Below are 17,240 nucleotides of genomic sequence, written 5' to 3' on the forward strand. Positions count from 1 at the left end.
AAATGGAACTTAAATACTTGTTACAGGCAAACCCCTTGGTTTGTGCCATTATCCTGAGAAACATCTCTCCTCTGCACAGCCAAACTCCTTTGCCTTCCAGCCTGTGCCCAGGTACTGCATCTGTGCACATCTTTCCCATGACAGCCTGGCCTTGCAGTGTGCAGCCAGCAGTGGGGCTCCTCAACAGCCTCATTTCCCTCGTAGCTCCAGCCTAGCTGCCTTAAGATGGTAGGCATCCAGCTATATGCCATGGAGTCTCCTGCCCCTTGATGTCACCTCCCTGGTCCCTCCCCCTGGAATAATCTCCTATGTTCATTTGACTCTTAGTCCTTAAAGCTTACTCAATTTCCACCTGGAGCCCTCTTCCCCATGGGGTTCAGTGCTCCCCGGGGTTCTGCAGAAACGCGTCAGACCTCCCCGCTCCTGTCTCATTAGGTCACATCTTCGGTTCCCAGTCTCTGGTGGGCTGTATGGGGAAGGAAGTGTGGATATTTTCATCTTTATTATGCCAGTGATGTCTAGCATATTCCCCAACACACAGAAGGTATCCAGAAAAAAATTTATTGAATGAATAAACAGATATAGCACCATTGTTGCCCTTTATGGTCAGTTTAGAGTCACAGTTTAGAAGTGCTTATGAAATAGTTCATAAATCTGCTGTCTTTAGCTTAGAAAAAGTTGTTTCCTTGGCCAGGGGCTTAGAGAGGACCCAATGATGATGGTAACACTGGCATGAGCATTGTGACTTGAGGACCAACACTGCTATCTGCTTATGCCAGCATCATGTGTCCTCTGCCAACCAGAGGCAGGGTCTCTCTCTCTCTCTGACCATTATGGGCTCTCAAGTACTCTAATTCAGAGCTCTTCTTGTCAGTAAACATCTCTGAGTGATTTGTTAGACTACACCAGCTTCTAGATTAACCAGCTGGCCTACAAACACAGCTTGGCCTCCATTTTTACAAGTTAAAATCTTGGATTGAACTAACCACAGAAAAAAAGTATCCCAAGGGTGGGATGGCTGATCATGTCAGGATTTCCTCAACAGTGTAAGCAGTCACGTGGCATTTCTATTCGGGAATGATTTAAAGTGTACAGTGGATGTATGTAGGTGACACATCAATCTTGTGCCATTAAGTACATGTGAGATTTAAGCATTTGCAGATTTTGGTATCTGCAGTGGTCCTGGGAATCAGCTCCCCTGAATATTAAGGGATGACTGTATAAATGAAGGATGCAAGAAGGACGTATCTGTTGTCCACATCAGAGCCCACAGCCAAATCGCCGGGTTATTTGCTACTGCTTTTCAAACTCAGCATCCCTCAAGAGACCACCAGGAAGCCGGCAGCCTCTTCCCAGGATGCAACGCTACTGGACCAACACATTTCCACCCTCCTTTACTGAGCCCAGAGAGTAGTGCAACGCCCCAAATTTAGTTGTTTGTTGCAATGTTTCTTCCTCCTCCAGGACAGTAAGGTTTTGTCAGGCACTAGGTCAGGTACTGAATGGGCCTGTAGAGTCCGTGTCTGCTAAGTCTTGTCCTGCTCAGCTTTTTGAGTCTCAGTTTCTACATCTGTCAGGTATCTGTATCTGGAAGAATTCATGGTATAGGCAGATCATTTCAGGGTCCTTCCTAACTTCGAGGAAGGTGTAGGGAAGCTGGAGGAGTGGATAGGAAAGGAGGCCTTCAGAAGGTAGCTTCAGTCCACCCGGGCATACCTGCCTAGAGCCTGGGAAGCCGGGCAGCCGTAGCTGCCACCCGTGAAGCCCGTAGCTGGTCATTGCCCCGAACCCTCGAGAAGTACCCAAAGGACCCTTGGCGAGGTGGGGACGCTCAGTGGCCTGAGAACCACTGGCTGGTCATAAACCTAGCTCTTGCGTGCAGGGATCAGCCTGATCCCAAGGGGCGGGGCGGGCGGGGTGGTGGAATCAGGAAATTCCTTTTTACTGTAGGCCCTCCCCGCCTTTCCAGGGTACCTACTTGTCCCGACCCAGGTTTCCCGAGAAAGAGAAAACGAAATGCGAAATACTCGGGTTTCCCCTTGCAGGACCGGGGTTCGGAGCTCGACGTGGGACCGCTCGAACACCGGTGCTCCCAAGTTCCAGGCCTTCCCGCCCGCAGGGAACCGGGCCAATCCTCGGCGACTCCCGCGGCTCCGGAGCTCAGTGCTGTTTGGTCCCCGAGCTCCACTCCGGTTCAGTTTAAGGTGGTGTCACATGAGCCGCGGGGGAGTGGGAACCCAGGGAGTGGGCGGTGGCGTGCATGCCCGGAGGGGGCACGAACACCGGTGCTCCCAAGTTCCAGGCCTTCCCGCCAGCAGGGAACCGGGCCAATCCTCGGCGACTCCCGCGGCTCCCGAGCTCAGTGCTGTTTGGTCCCCGAGCTCCGGGAGGTGTCCCCGAGCTCCACTCCGGTTCAGCTTAAGGAGGTGTCACATGAGCCGCGGGGGAGTGGGAACCCAGGGAGTGGGCGGTGGCGTGCGCGCCCGGAGGGGGCCGCCCAGTCCACCTATATGCATAGGGACCCGCCTGACGGATGCCAGGAATTCCCAATGAAAGGCGCTGGGGGGGAAGTTTGGGCAACTCGGCCTGGCCAATGGAGAACCTCGGGAGGGCTCTGCCCCTTCTCCCCGCCCCCGCCCGCCTCTGCTCCGGCAGCGCGAGTGTTCACCGAGCGCAGCGTGCGTGGAGATTAGATCGGAGCGCGCTCCCCAGGAAGGCAGTTCGCGAGCTCCAGCCGCCGCCACCGTCAGCAGCAGCCTCCGCTAGCAGAGCCGCGGCGGAAGCGGGCTCAGGGGAGCGAGCCCGGCCCCGCCAGCCCAACCCAGCCCAACCCTGCCGACTCCCTCCCCACACCCGGGCTGCAGCTGCCGTCGCCTGGAGAGAAGGTGGAGGAAAAAAATCCAGCCCCTAGCACGCGCGCACCATCATGGACCATTATGATTCCCAGCAGACCAACGACTACATGCAGCCTGAAGAGGACTGGGACCGGGACCTGCTTCTGGATCCGGCCTGGGAGAAACAGCAGAGGAAGGTTAGCATTTACCCCCACCCTCCGCATCTCCGAGTCCTGATCCGCTCTGCCCGCCGCACTCCTGGGCTCCCGGCTGGAAACCAGTTCCCGGCGCGCAAGAGCGGAGGCGGGGACAACGCCGCCACTGCGAGGTGGGGTATTGGGTTACAGGCACCGGGCGGAAGAGGGGAGCACCCCTGCCCTGTAGCCCGCGAACTGCAAGCCGCAGCGCGGGGAGGTGGCGTCGCCTGCGGGCAGGTCGCCTCGGAGCGGGTGGTCCAGGCCACCCCGCTGCTGCCGAAACCATGCCGGCGTGGGCAGGGCGTGGGGGCGGTGCTCGAGAGGCTGGGGCTGAGACTTCGGTTCCATGGCTGCTTACTCGGGATCGATTTTCCCCTTCCTTCCCTTCTTCCTGGCGCCTCCATATGGCGTGCGGTGGCAGCGCGCTTCCTGGGCCGCCCCTGGGGCTCTCTGTACCGTAGGGGCAAGCTGCCCCGCACTCTGCGCCCCTAGCCGAGTCGGCAGACAGCAGAGCGGGTGCCGGAGGGTTTGGCGGCTTCCTCGGCATCTGCCTGGAACTGGACGTGCTGGAGTGCTGCTGGGGTCGAGAAAATCGGGGGGCGTTTGCGGGCTCCCCAGGGCCCTGTGGGGGCGGGGTCAGGACGGTGAACCGTTTTATTGCTTAACTCAGTGAGCTGGTAGCTGCAAGCCTTGCATCTGCGTCCTGCCCTACCGACTCGCTCGTTTCCTAGTGAAACGCGAGTTTGGGTAGCTTGGCTCTAGTTGAGGGGCTCCGTGGCGAGGGACGGTCTCAGGAGATATTTGGGGTCGTTCTTTGAGGATCTCTGCTCAGCCCTGCGCTGTATCCTAGACGCCGTCAGCGAGGTCCTGGATCTGCTGCCCCTTCTGGGCTGGGAATTGGCGATGGGTCCCGAGTGTAATGGCTAGTGGCAGGAAGAGGTCAGAAACCACTCTTGGGGGGTGGGAGGTATTAACCATGCCGCGGCTTCCTGCATGCACAGCGAGCCCTTTCCCTGAGCCACGTACCCTGAACCCCACCTCCCATTCCCGTCCAGTCCCTCCCCATTTCATACTCCCCCCCCCTTCGTGATCTGGGTATGGGGGGGACAGGATGGCGCGTCCCTCTGGATAGTGCGGTTAGGGCTGGGCTTGAGGGAGAATGCTCATGTCCAAAAATGGTAACATTCATTCCCTTTTTTAAACTTTAAAGGGGGGGGGGAGTTTAGAGAGCCGACTGAAGTTTTTTTTTCCCCTTCAGCTAAAGGCATCCTGTATTAGCTCACTCAGGAATCCTAAGCCCTGAAACGGTGCCCCTTTACTCACTTCATCAGACAAGCAGAGGTAATTTAAAACACACCACAATGGGCTTCCTTAAACAGGCGACCTGGGGCCCTGCCCATGTCTCCGACAGCAACCGCGACTTAAGAGAGTCCCATGGCTTTGAACTAACTTCTTTGTAATGTATTGGTTGCTTAAAGACACCGCCCTCTTCCTGTCAGCCCCCTCCCCCTCTTCGGGAGCTGAAGGTTGAGGGTCTTCCCCCCTTCCCTCATTGAGTCTGTTTCCTGGGACTGTTGCTGGAGGAGAACACTGGATGAGCAATTTGGAGACTCCCAGAGAGGACAGGGAATCTCCCTCCCCTGTTTCTCTTTCAAAAAAAGGAAACAAAAACCAAAACAAGACAAAAAAAAAATCCAAAAACTTTCTCAAGATGGTCAGGAAGGGTGGGATCAGAATGATGGAAATCTTGGTCTCTTCCATGGAGAATAGAAGTCCCTCCTAGGAGTTCAACTTTGTACTGGAAGAGACAGGAGTGATGGAGCTCTTGAAGAGCCAGGCCCAGCAAGGGTGTGAGACTCAGTTTCCGGCATCCAGGCGCTGAGCCTTGGGCCTACATGTTCACTCAGTATTAAAAAATGAATGGCTGAGTGAACATGTTCATTGAAGTTGGGGAGAAAATGATAGCTTCCTAGAACTCCGACCTGGTGGAAACAGACCATCTAGGTAATTTGGTCGTCTCTGGGCATGTGCCACATAGGCTGATGCTGGCTAATGTGTGCCAGCATCGTACCTGCTACATCTCGTAGATTCCAGCAGCTCTGTGAGCTGGACGCATGAGAAGATGAGCAAACCAGGGTAAGAGAGAAGTAGCTTGGGCTGGGGGCTGGTGTGTGGTGGACTGGGAGACAGCTGGAGGAAGAATGGGAAGAATCCAGAGGGTTTTGGTGTCTGGGAATCCACACCTACTTGGGTGGGTAATAGGAGCCTGGCCGAAGGCCCTTTGCTTTTGACTTGAAAAACCTGGTCCCGATTGTGGCCCCGGGCCATTCATTCCCAGTGTTGTCTTTTGTGAACTCCAGGTTCCTCCGCTGCAGAAGTTTGGCCCTGCCTAGTTCTCAGTGGAGTGATTGGGATATACAGAGGGACTTCTTAGGGCAAAGCAGCACCTAGTAGGTTTTGCTCTTCTTCCTCCCGCCTGGGAATGGGGAGGATGTTATATGGGACCGTTGAGGTGGTATGTGCAGTTGGAGTCATTGGCTTCTCAGCTGTGGATGTGCCTATGTGGTGCTTAGAGGCCGATGTCTGGCATCTTTCTGAGTCACTCTTCACTTTATTTATTGAGATCGGGTCTCTCTATGTATGCCCTGCTCTGGCTGGCCTTAACTCTGCCATGTAGATCAGGCTGGCCTCTAACTCACAGAGACACCACATGTCTTTGTCTCCACACCTGGCCAACTCTCTACTTCACCTGGAAGTGAAGTAGAACCTGGAACTCCTAACTCAGCTAGTCTGGATGGCCAGCCGACTCCAGTGGTGTGCCTGTCTCTCTGCCCCTGCTACCCCTGCGGTTACAGGCATGGGCCACCGTACTCAACTTTTTATGTGGGTGCTAGAGATTGACTTTAGGTACTTAATGCCTGTGCAGAAAGCCCTTTAGTGACTGAGCCATCTCCCCGGCTCTGTGTGAGCACAGACTGTGAGCCAGGCTGAGTTCTAGGCATTGGAAGTGGGACACTGGTACGTTTCTACCCTACTGAGCTCCCCTTCCTTCCAACTCTTGATGGAGGTGGATGCAGGTAGAAGCCCGAGCAGGCAGGAGGCATGACTCAAGGAACCGAAAGGGGTGGGGTGGTTGTGGTTCTCCCTTCTTCAAAGAATGCTTTGGGGCAGAGTTCTTGGCTGGTCCCCATACCTCCAAATGCAAAATGTGGCTATGGCCCAGAAACTGTGGACTAGAGATGCAGCTCTATCACCTTCCTGAATTCCAGGCGGAGGCCTGAAGTCTTCTTTCTTTCCCGAGACATTTCTTTTCATGACGACCAAAGGCCTCTCTCTCTGTGTTCCCTCACGGAGATCTTGCCACACCCGTGAGTATTTGTGCATAGGTGTCAAACAGGCTAAAGAGATATTGACTTAGGGTTAGGTTCTGAACCTGTCCTCTCTTACTGTGACCTTGGGCCAGCTCCTTCTAGCTTTGGGCTCCATATTTTTTTTTTTTAAAGATTTTATTTATTTATTAAGCATACAATGTACTGCTGGCAAGGAAGGCACCAGGTCTCATTACAGATGGTTGTGAGCCACCATGTGGTTGCTGGGAATTGAACTCAGGACCTCTGGAAGAGCAGCCAGTGCTCTTAGCCTCTGAGCCATCTCTCCAGCCCCTGGACTCCATATTTGTTTTAACTTGTGAGGAGGTGATTCTGCTCTTCAGCTGTATTCTCTTCTCGTTTCTGAAGCCGTGGAGGTTCTGGGGGACCGTGTATTCCCACAGGTGCCAGCCCTAGGGCTTTTCCCAATGAGACATCAACACTTGTTGAGTGAGTAGCTGTTGAAACCCAGCAGCCTTGGCAGGCCGATGCGAATAGCTACGGAGAAGACCCAGATTCCGGTGCTGCACCTGTGGTAGACATAGCCCACCTCAGTCACTGTTTTCTGGGCGGCTGGGCCATCTCATGGGAGCCTACCCAGGGTTTCCAAAGGGGGAGTAAGAACTTGAAGGGGTGGGTTTACTTGGGAAGGACTAAACACCCCAAATCAGGGTGGTACCTGGTGGAAGTGGAATTAGAAAGAGCAAGGAATTGCCTCTTCCACCTTCAGAGCCGTCTTTGTCTGTCTTCTTGACTGCCGTACCCCTGACAGGTCTGTGGGGGTCAAGAAACCAGGTTGTCCTGTTCTTTGCTGCATTCCTGGTGCTGAGCAGGGATAGGATTTGGAGGAGGAGGCTGCTGCTTAAGGGCATGGATGCTCTGTTTCTAGGTAAAGACCCAATCCTGGGCCTGCATCCTGGCTCCAGCTTCTGGAGATGAATGTGCACTAGTGTGGTGGGGTGTGTGCGTGTGTCAAAATGTTGGCTCTTTCATTGGCTAACTGTGCCATCTTGGAGCTACTTAGTGAATTCTAGGCTGGCTTGTTCTCTACATAGACCCTGTCTCAAAGCCCCCCCCCCCAAAAACTAATCAGGAAAAAAAAGTACTTAAACTTTGTGTCACTGTGTTATAGTGCAAGAAGAACGACACACAGAGAATGAGTGTCCTTTAAGAGCCATTTAGCCCAGGAATTTGCCCTGCCCTCACACCTTCCTGCACCTTCCCCATGCTCACTTGGTATAGCTGGGAACAGGTGCCCTATTGGTTAAGCAATGGATAAAACCTGAAGGAGAAGTGGGGGAGGGAAGAGTTGGGCCACTAGGCCCCAGATGCCAGCTGGCCCTAGACCAGGCAGGTGTGCGGAGGCCTGGCTTGTAGCCCGAAAAACCAGATTGTCAAACAATGGAACACTGGAGGTGGGCTTGTAGGAAGAAGAGGCCATAGACACCCAAAGGACACGTATGTGGTCAATGTCTTCTGGAGGAATCTTCCTTGAGGCCGGCTTCTGGAGGTGCTCCAAGGTGGCTGCTACCTTTCCACCAGCTCTAAAAAGGCCTGGTGCTGAAGCCACAGACTGGAAATTGGGCTTGAGGGCATGTGGTATTTCCTGTGGGTCTAGAGTTGGGGTGGGATAGCCCCAGCCTGCTCTGTGACCTGATCACAGATGTGTGGCTCCTAGAAAGGGTCCAGTCCTTGATGCATGGATTTGCTGAGATGACTACTGGAACCAGGTGCAGAGTGTTGAGTGAATACCCTGAGTGACCTGCCTGGTGGGTCCTGCCAACTAGGAGACCAGAAAGATCTGCAGTCATACTGCTAAGCCGTGTCGGTAATAGCTGATGGAATGAGTGCTGACGACTTTGTGGTCAGGGTAGGCCCAGAGCCTGCACACAGCCCGGGGTGGAGAAGGTGTTGTGTGTGTGTGTGTGTGTGTGTGTGTGTGTGTAAGAGAGGTTTCTGCTGGGAAACCAAGTGACCTTTGTGCTGCAGCATTCAGAAGGGTGAGGTGAGGGGCCTGCCTGGGAGGGGCAGAACAAGCCACCAGAGTCAGGTGCTGGGACACCCTCTCATTCTTCCTCATTCAGACTTGGCCTCACCCACCTTCTCTCTTTCTTTCCTCCTCTTTGTCTTTTTCTTTGGGGGGCAGGGTCTTTTGTAACTCAGGCTGGCCTTGAATTTTCTGTATGGTGGAGAGTGACCTGCTTCTGTGTTCTAAGTGCTGGGGGCATAGATGTGTAACAGCTTACGCTGTGGGGCTAGGAATTGAACTCAAAAGAGTTTCATGCATGGCGGACAAGCATTGCCCCAACTTGGCTACACACCCAGCCCCTGGTCCTTCACTGTCCGAGAGTGACAGCTAGGCCAGGCTGTCTGAGCAGATCACTGGTCAGGCTCTTAAGGCTCACACTTCTCCAGGTTCAGTTGGGGTCATCCCAGCCAGTCAGCCTCAGAGATGCACAGTCTGACATGCAGCCAGGGATCACTTGCTTTACTGGCCCTGCCTTTTCTCCTCTTGATATGGCCAGTGGCCCCACATCTCTGCAGGAGTGGTCCTGTGAGCTGGGCCTGTTTACTTACAAGAATACTGGTGGGACCAGGTGTGGGGTGTGGGGAGCATGCTTTTATTCGTAGCGCTTAGGAGACAGGCTGGGAACATCTGACAGCCTTGGTTGGTCTATGTGCTGAGTTCTAGGTTATCCAAGGCTGCATAGTGAGCCCTGTCAGAATAAAATCTTGGCAGGTCCTGCAGTTTTTCTGCTAGAGGTGGTTTGAACAGTTTTAGTCTGCAGCTCCTCAGAGAGGTCATGGCCAAGAGGCCATAGGCAGAGGAAGGTTTGTAGCCCCGTGTGCTGATACTGTTCACATGGGTCAGTGCAGTCCTACTTACCCGGCCCTGACCCAGACAAGGAGCCTTGAAAGGACAGGGACAGAGAAGACCCGGGAGAAGACGGCTGAGAGCCTCCTGGAGGTCCACTTTCCTGCCCCACCGCACCACCAAGATCTGCCGTCTGCTCCCATCCTTCCTTGCATGTGAAGGTTGAGGGGACAGAGTTCCTCAGCCTTGTCTCGTGCCCTTTTATTGACTGGGGGGTCTTTCACAGGACTTTGGTGGGGGAGCACTAGGAGTCCAGGCTACAGTAGCTATCCTGAGGACCTGTGTGCGTTTGTGTCCCTGTGAGTTGGGCCTTACTGCTGTCACGTTTCATAGGTGGAGAACTGTCTGACCTTTTCAGGATCTCAAGGTCAGGGCGGCAGTGGCTTTAGGATCTGAAGCTGGTGGTTCTACACCCCTCTGGTGTTTGCTTTGCGCAGGAACATTAAGCAAAGATGGATGTATACAAATAAAACCCCAGGGGTTGACATGTTCTGGAATTAGACAGTGGCGATGGATGCATAGCCTTATGAGTACATTCAGAATTACTGCGCTGTGCATTGCAAAATTGGGGACACTGATGTTATGAGAATTAGGTCTCAATTTTGGAAAAAAAGCCAAGCCAAGACTAATGAAAAGAAGAAGCTGACAGTTGCCTGTCATCCCACCTCTCAAATGTGAATACTGTCACAGGAGTTCAGATGATACCTGCCATCCTCATAGCTTATCCTTACTTGTGCAACCTCCCCTCCCCCATTTCTCCTTGCTCGCTGTCTGCTCTTGGGCTGGGATTTGGAGCCATGAACCATGGTAGGAGAGCTGAAGAGTCATCAGGAAGAGAAGCATTTCTGTAGAGTGTGATTGGCCCATTCTTGGAAACTATCTTGAGAATATGACATATAAGAACCTGAGAACAGGGCTGGGGAAGGAAGGTGGTTTTCCACATCTTCCCAAGTCCCTGTCGTGTGAGTCCTAGGGGTGTTGAAACATAAACCCTGTTGGACTATAGTCACTGCTTGCCTTCTGCCGTCCCCAGGGTCAGCAGGCAAGGGCAGCTTTCCTAGAGTCGGAGACAGGTATGGGCTGGAGAGGCAGTTGCACTTCTCTGAGAAGTTGCCTAGCAATAGTGGGTAGGTGACTTAGCCCACTACAGAGGTAGGAGGAGAATAAAAGGCAGTGAGGATGGGAACTGGGCGTAGATGCGTTTCCAGGGATGCTGTTCCCCTGGAAACTGCCTTCTTGGTCCTTGGCTACCATAGGCCTCTTGTGGAGCTGTGATTTGTTCTCCACAGAGGGATCAGAGTCCTCTCCAGGCTTGTGTCCCAAAAGGTCCAGGGTGGAGGACATGGAAGAATTCTTGCATGCCAGATTGTAAGTCAACGTGTCCCATCAGCGGCCTTCGTTAGTACTCCCTGCAGCAGGGAGTGGAGATGTGGGATGGTCATTCTTCCTAGAATGACCTGAACTTATAGAGACAGAGTGACCTGCTGGACATACAGAGAAAGGGCTGGACATGAAGACCCAGGTGTTCATTTTGTTTTGAAGCATTTCAGAAGCCCAAGGTACTACTAAGAGGGGAGTGTAAATTCTGTCCACCTCCTGGGGAGGGAAGAGAAGATTCTTGAAGGCAAACTGGCTAGGAGAACTATCTGTTTTACATCACTCAACCAACAAGTATTTAGGTTCTCCAAGGAACTAAAAAGACAAATGATTCACGATGATTTAAAGGTTCAATGACTTAGATGACCTCTGTCTTTGAGGAAGGCACTGTTATTGTACCTGTATTTATAGGGAAACCGAGACCCAGAGCTGACCAGTATACTGTTATGAACAAGGTTAGGCAGGTTAGCTTCAGAATTCTGATTTTACCGTAAGTACGGACACACCCCTGGTTGTTAAGGGGCTTATGTTTTAACTGAGACTTGAGTCTTAAATGCGAGTGAGTAATAACTCAGGGTGCTGTGTAATCGAGTGCTTATTTTATGATTCATAGTTTTTCACATTTATACGTATGTATAATCACGATGTGATTTCTAACCGTCAGTGGTGATGAGCAAAACTTGTGAGGGCTAAGCTCCATTTTAGGGTAGAGAAAGTGAGCCTCAGAAAAGCCAGGTGACTTTACCTAGGTCTTGGCCACAACTTGAACGTTTAGGGTCAATTTTGACCAAAGTCCTTGGACTGAGGGAGTCTGGCTGACACCGGCACTTAGTTGGGAAGGTCGTGGAGGTACCAGTGGCTACCTTTTGTGCCCCCAAACTGCTCTTAGACTTGATTTCAGCTTTTGGGGAGTGGTTTCCCCTGCTTGGGGGTTCAGCAGTCCCTTCCTTTCTGCTTCCTGTTCTCACCAGCCCTGCCCTTTGTTTGTGTCCCCGGGGGAGCAGGAAGGCTGTGTTCCAGGCGGCAGGGCTCATTAGCTTTACTGGTGGTAGGAGTTATGCTAGAAAGGTGTAGGGGCTCAGGCTGGCTGTCAGCGTGATAGGACTGGGAGTGTCTAGGCCAGGCTGAGAAGAGTAGCACCTGCCGGCGGACAGTGACATTTCTTGAGCCACAGCATTGAACATCCTAGGGCCTCCAAGGGTCTAAACGAGAGGCCCCCAACTGTCCGTTCTGGGTGGAAAGGCAGTCAGATGGTGCCTCTTATATTACCTTGCTTCTCCTGCTTGGTGGTTGGGGCCTGTGGGGCCGTGTGGAGTAGGGTTGTAGGTCACAGGATTGTGTTGCCAGGCCAGGGCTTGTAGGGCCTGAAGATCTATTTATTTTAGTTGTTTGAGACAGGTTTTTGCTCCGTAGCTCAGGCTGACCTGGAACTCATTGTATACCCCAAATCCGCTGTAGGAGAAATGTCACAGGGGAAGGAACCTGGAGGTGGAGTGGCCTCCCTCAGGCAGATCTCTTGATGTAGCTTGTCTTTCCATGTCGGACAGGAGACATTCTGTCATGTGTGTGGAGGGGCTGTGAGGACCAGGTCCCGTCTCGTGTCTCACAGAGAGGCTGGACAGCTCGTGGTTTGGGGGTGGAGAGAACCTTTGTGTTTCTCTGGCTGCCAGCAGCCCCTCTGTTGTTTTTGGCCATAGTCTTGGCTTTGAAGGAGGAGTGGTTCCCTTCAAACACCACAGACATCCTCCAGATGACAAATAATGGCACCTTCCAGTCGAGTTCCCGATATTTCCGAAGGGCCTTTCTTTCCAGGAACCCAAAGTGCTTTTCCAGACTTAGCTCTGGGAGCTGGGATGAGGAGGAGGCGGCACATGAATATGTTTTCCTGGAGGCGGGAGCTAGGCCCCATCCCTGTTTCCTGCCCTTTGGGTTACTGTGGCCAGGACTAGAGGTGTATTTGTGCACAGGAGGCCTGAGCTCGCTCCCCCACCCCCTTCATTGCCCCCTTTAATTGTTTTGTTCTTTGGTTCTGGGAATGGAGTCTAGGACCTTGTGCGAACTCAACTTGAGTGACACTCACTTCTCTCCTCTTCATTTAAAATTTAAGTTAAGCAGCATGGAGCTGGGGAGACGGCTCAGCAAGTTAACGGACTTACTTGTGATCCTGGCAGCACTTGCCTTCAGTCCCTGGAACTCACACGGTGGAGGAGAGGAGCCAGTTCCTGAAAGTTGTTCTGTGACCTCCATGTGTGTGCACAGGTGCACATAATAAGCTAAGGTGTGACGGAATGCAGTTTCAGGAAGTTATGCAACAGTGAATTCTTAAAATATTTATTTATTTATTATGTATACAATATTCTGTCTGTGTGTATGCCTGCAGGCCGGAAGAGGGCACCAGACCCCATTACAGATGGTTGTGAGCCACATGTGGTTGCTGGGAATTGAACTCAGGACCTTTGGAAGAGCAGGCAATGCTCTTAACCGCTGAGCCATCTCTCCAGCCCCTGCAACAGTGAATTTATAGCCTGATTAGTATAATATGTATGTAACTTTATCTTATATATGTTTATATGTGTATATATACACATAAAGATATGTGTCTCTTTTTTGTTTTATTATTATTGTTATTATTGGAATTTTGAGACAGGGTTTCTCTGTGTAGCCCTGGCTGCCCTGGGACTCTGTAGACCAGCCTGGCCTCAAACTCAGAGGCCCGTCTGCCTCTGTTTTATGAGTGCTGGGATTAAAGGTGTGCACCATTACTCCTGGCCTTACATATTTATTTTTAAAATTAAAAAATGCTACTTTGGTGTTTGCATCTGGGCCTGTTTGGTACAACCCTGAACAGAGGCTGCTTGGCAGGAGCAGCAAGGTCAGTCTGGCACACAGGGTTGTAGACTGGGCTCTCTGCATAGAAGAAGCTCCTGGTTGAAGAGCAGCTCTGACCTAAGGTCTACATATTAGTCCACTGACTGTGACCGGGGCTGCCCAGTCCCTCTGAAGCACAGGAGACACCCGTAGTCCTGGGGTTTGGCCACGGGACTATGGTCAAATGCGTGGTGCTTCACAGTGAGGCTTTCGTTTAGACTTTACCTGTGGTGAGATGGCTGACAGGAGGTGAAGGGCGTCTGGGATTTCTGGGGAGACCCGAAAGGCTCAGGTGAGTGGAGCACATATTTCTAGAGTTTCTGTTCTTGAAGCAGGTTCACAAAGAGCTTGCTGACTTTAGAGTTCTGTTTTAAGGAAATGGCACATTCGAGTTGAGGCCCCAGCATTCTTCTCTGGGATCTCATTGGCTCCCCTGTTGGCATGGACCTGTATCCTGAATTCAATGTTTTTGTTAATAAGTGTATGATCATATTAACCCTACCTAGGCAGCTGGTGTGTATCTGTGCCTATTTTAAAACTGGAGGTAGAGGCTGGAGAGATGGCTCAGCGGTTAAGATCGCTGACTACTCTTCCAGAGGACCTGGGTTCGATACCCAGCACCCACATGGCAGCTCACAACTGTCTGTAACTCCAGTTCCAGGGGACCCGATACCCACGGCAAAATACCAATGCACACTTAAAAAAAAAAAAAAAACCAAAAAATGAAGAAACAAAAAACCCTGGAGATAAGCGAGTAGCCCCCAGTACGGTATATGTTGCTCTGTTTACACACATCTGTACTGGAGCTCTACATCCCATTTCTGGTTGAGACCTGGAGGCTTTGCCCAGGTCTCATGACTTCTTGCAGGTGGCAGGTAAACCTAGCTTCCTGCCTTTGTGGCAGCCTCTGTGAGGGAGGACAGAAGTCAGTCTCAATGCTGTCTTTTTTTCTTGTATCTGGCATCCGTGTCTTGTGGCTATCTGTTCCCATGTCCTGCCTGCCATCCTGGGACTTTGAGGCCAGGGTCTAGAGGACCCACACCACCTAGTTACTGTCTTCAGAATAGCAGCTGACTTTATTTATTGATTTACTTATTTATTTATTGGTTTCCTTAAGATAGGGTCTTTGTATTGTAGACTTGTTAGGTAGTCAAGAGTAACCTTGAACTGTTGATCTTTTTCTTCCCCCTCCAAGCACTGGGATTATATATGTATGTGTGTGTGTTCCTCCAAACCTGGCTTTCTGAAGTGATGGGAATTGAAAGCAGAGTTTGTGCATGGTACACTACCAACTGAGCCACATCTTTGCCCCCACCCCTTTCTTTTGAGAAGAGTCTTCCTACCGTACAGTGGAGTTTGTTCCTCCTGTGTTGTGTTTCTGAGCTTGGAGTAATCAGCTTCCACCACACTTACTATTGGGCTACATCCCTGGCTGCATTTATTACAGCTCTTTTTAAATGCATTTTATGTACATGAGTGCTTTGTCCTCATGCACACCAGAAGAGGGCGTCAGATCACATTACAGATGGTTGTGAACCACCACATGGGTGCTGGGAATTGAACTCAAGACCTCCTGAAGAGCAGCCTGTGCTCTTAACCACTGTGCCATCTCTCCAGCCCCGTATTACAGCTCTTGATAAAGCTTATCTGTAACTACAAACTTATAAATGAATTCATAGTTTATGCCTCACCGCAGTGACTTGCAGTCTCTGGAAACTAATTGTTTGTGTTCTGGGAGGCTGTCTCCTGTTGAAGCGGATTGTAGGTGAATGTAAGAGTTCTGGAAGATAGCACAGGTGGGGAGCCATGGTCAACCCCTCTTGGTGAGTCCTGTTCTCAGGCCTGAGGACAGCTAGCGGGGCGACAGGCAGGTCACCCCTGTCCCTGCCTGGTTTCTTTGCTCCCCCTTTTTCTCTCCTGTCAGCCACTTAGCTGTTGCCTTGCCCAGTTGACACTTGGGCTCCAGAATGGGCTGGTGAGAAACCTGGAAGAAACAGATGTGTTGGCAGGCTGTTGGCAGCCTTGCTATACTGTCTCAGAGAGTCACTGTGAAACCCTTGGCTTTGAGGACATTTGGAGGATCAGTGACCTGAGGTGCCTTGGACAGTAGAAGGCACCTGTCACAAGTGAGTCCTCAGAAGCCTTCGTGCCAGGTGGCCCAGCCTCCTGAAGACAAGGCGCACAAAAGCTTGTGTGTAGTAGTGCTTCCCTAACTCACTGACTGCCTCTCGGTGGTCACCGTCTTGCAGGAAACCCTTGGGTGTCATGGTCTGAGTGACCAATGCCACTCCAGCTTTGAGGTTGGTTCCTGGGGTCAGGACAGGTCTGATTTGCTCCCCAGATTCAGACGGACCTGGGAGCCATCCTCATCACTGGACTGGTCAGACCCTTGGATGAGCTCAGACCCTGCGATACCTCCAGTCACTGCTCCAGCTGTGTTCGGTCACAGGGTGGTAGGGTGCTGTTGATGACCTCCCAGCTCCCTTGGGGATCGTCCAGCTGTGCCCAGTACACATTTATCTCCTGAGGAACTAACCATGCCGGCCCCTCCCCCAGTACCCTGCCCTTTCTCCCTGGAGGCTGAAATGATTGCGTTTGGCTGGGATCCCTGCTTCAGAAAATCTTAGGGAGTTTCTGATCCTCTTGTGTGAACCTGGGGGCCCCCCTCAGGAAGTCAGTGTAAGGTCTTGGTTTTTCTTCTCCTTCCTTGGCCAGTATAATGTGTGTTTTCCCCGAGGGGTAGAGCTTAGCCAGCTGTCTTTAGCAACCTTACCACGGGGCCTCCAGCTGGCCAGGACATGGTGTCCACTAAGGCCTTGATTCTCTTGCCACCTTCTCCCTGTTGGGGCTTTGGAGAGTAGCGTTTGGGACCCCGTCTTTTTTGAACTATTAGCTCCGAGAGCTGCTTGGTAGAGTCCTGTCCCATTCCCTGAGCACAGGAGTGCCAATGCCTCCGGATGCCCTGGGACTTTAGTTGGTGCTGTGTGTGACTTTTGTCGCGCCGGAGCAGTCAATCATATGTGCTCATAACCCAGGAGGAGCCTGCATCCCAGAATGGTGGTCAGGACTCAGTGCTGGAGGCTGGTTCTCGGGGCCTTGACTGGATCACCACATGGTCCAGTCATCTGGATCTCAATCATCTCCAAGGCCTGGGCAATGCCAGGATTTTGTCTACCCCCCCCCGCTTTTTTTTTCCTGTTTGTTGTTGGTTGTTGAGACAGGGTCTCATTGTATAACTCTGGTGCCTAGCACTCTCCTTGTGACCAGGCAGACCTCAAATTCAGAGAGATCCACCTGCCTCTTGCCTCTGCCTCTCAAGTGCTGGAATTAAAGGTGTGTGCCATTGTTCCTTTGTTTTGTCTTTAGGTTTGTTTTTATTCATGTGTCTGTGTGAGTATGCGTACCGTTGTAGCAGAAGAGGGCATCAGATCCTCTGGGACTTGGGTTTCAGGTGGTTCTGAGCCGCCTGCCATTGGTGCTGAGAACTGAACTGAGGTCTGAAGAGAAGAAAGCATTCCCAGCCATGGAGCCATCTCCCAGCCCTGAAGGTTCCTCCTGAAGGGACACTCAACAGACTCAAATACTTCTTTGTTTGACCTTGGAGTCGGCCTCTGGACCTCTGGACCTCTCAGCCTGTCTCTGCTGCTAACCATTTTGCAATCTTACCTGCGCAGCCTTCTATATCAGATTTCAGGTGTTTCTCCCCTCTTGGAGGGGGATC

The 17,240-nt window shown here is 52.0% G+C and overlaps 1 protein-coding gene across 3 annotated transcripts in view; it reads left to right on the forward strand.

Moving 5' to 3' along the window:
• The first annotated feature begins 2,575 nt into the window (after positions 1 to 2,575).
• Actn1 (actinin alpha 1) overlaps positions 2,576 to 17,240 on the forward strand; it is a 96,181-nt gene continuing 81,516 nt past the window's right edge. For all 3 annotated transcript variants that reach the window (XM_057782294.1, XM_057782295.1, XM_057782296.1), the window contains exon 1: positions 2,576 to 3,031. In XM_057782294.1, the coding sequence (XP_057638277.1) occupies positions 2,927 to 3,031 (105 nt within the window). In that variant the 5' untranslated portion in view covers positions 2,576 to 2,926. The remainder of the gene's footprint in view (positions 3,032 to 17,240) is intronic.

The sequence above is a fragment of the Chionomys nivalis genome, chromosome 10 (assembly GCF_950005125.1).
Source record: "Chionomys nivalis chromosome 10, mChiNiv1.1, whole genome shotgun sequence".
Classification (NCBI taxonomy): Eukaryota; Metazoa; Chordata; class Mammalia; order Rodentia; family Cricetidae; genus Chionomys; species Chionomys nivalis.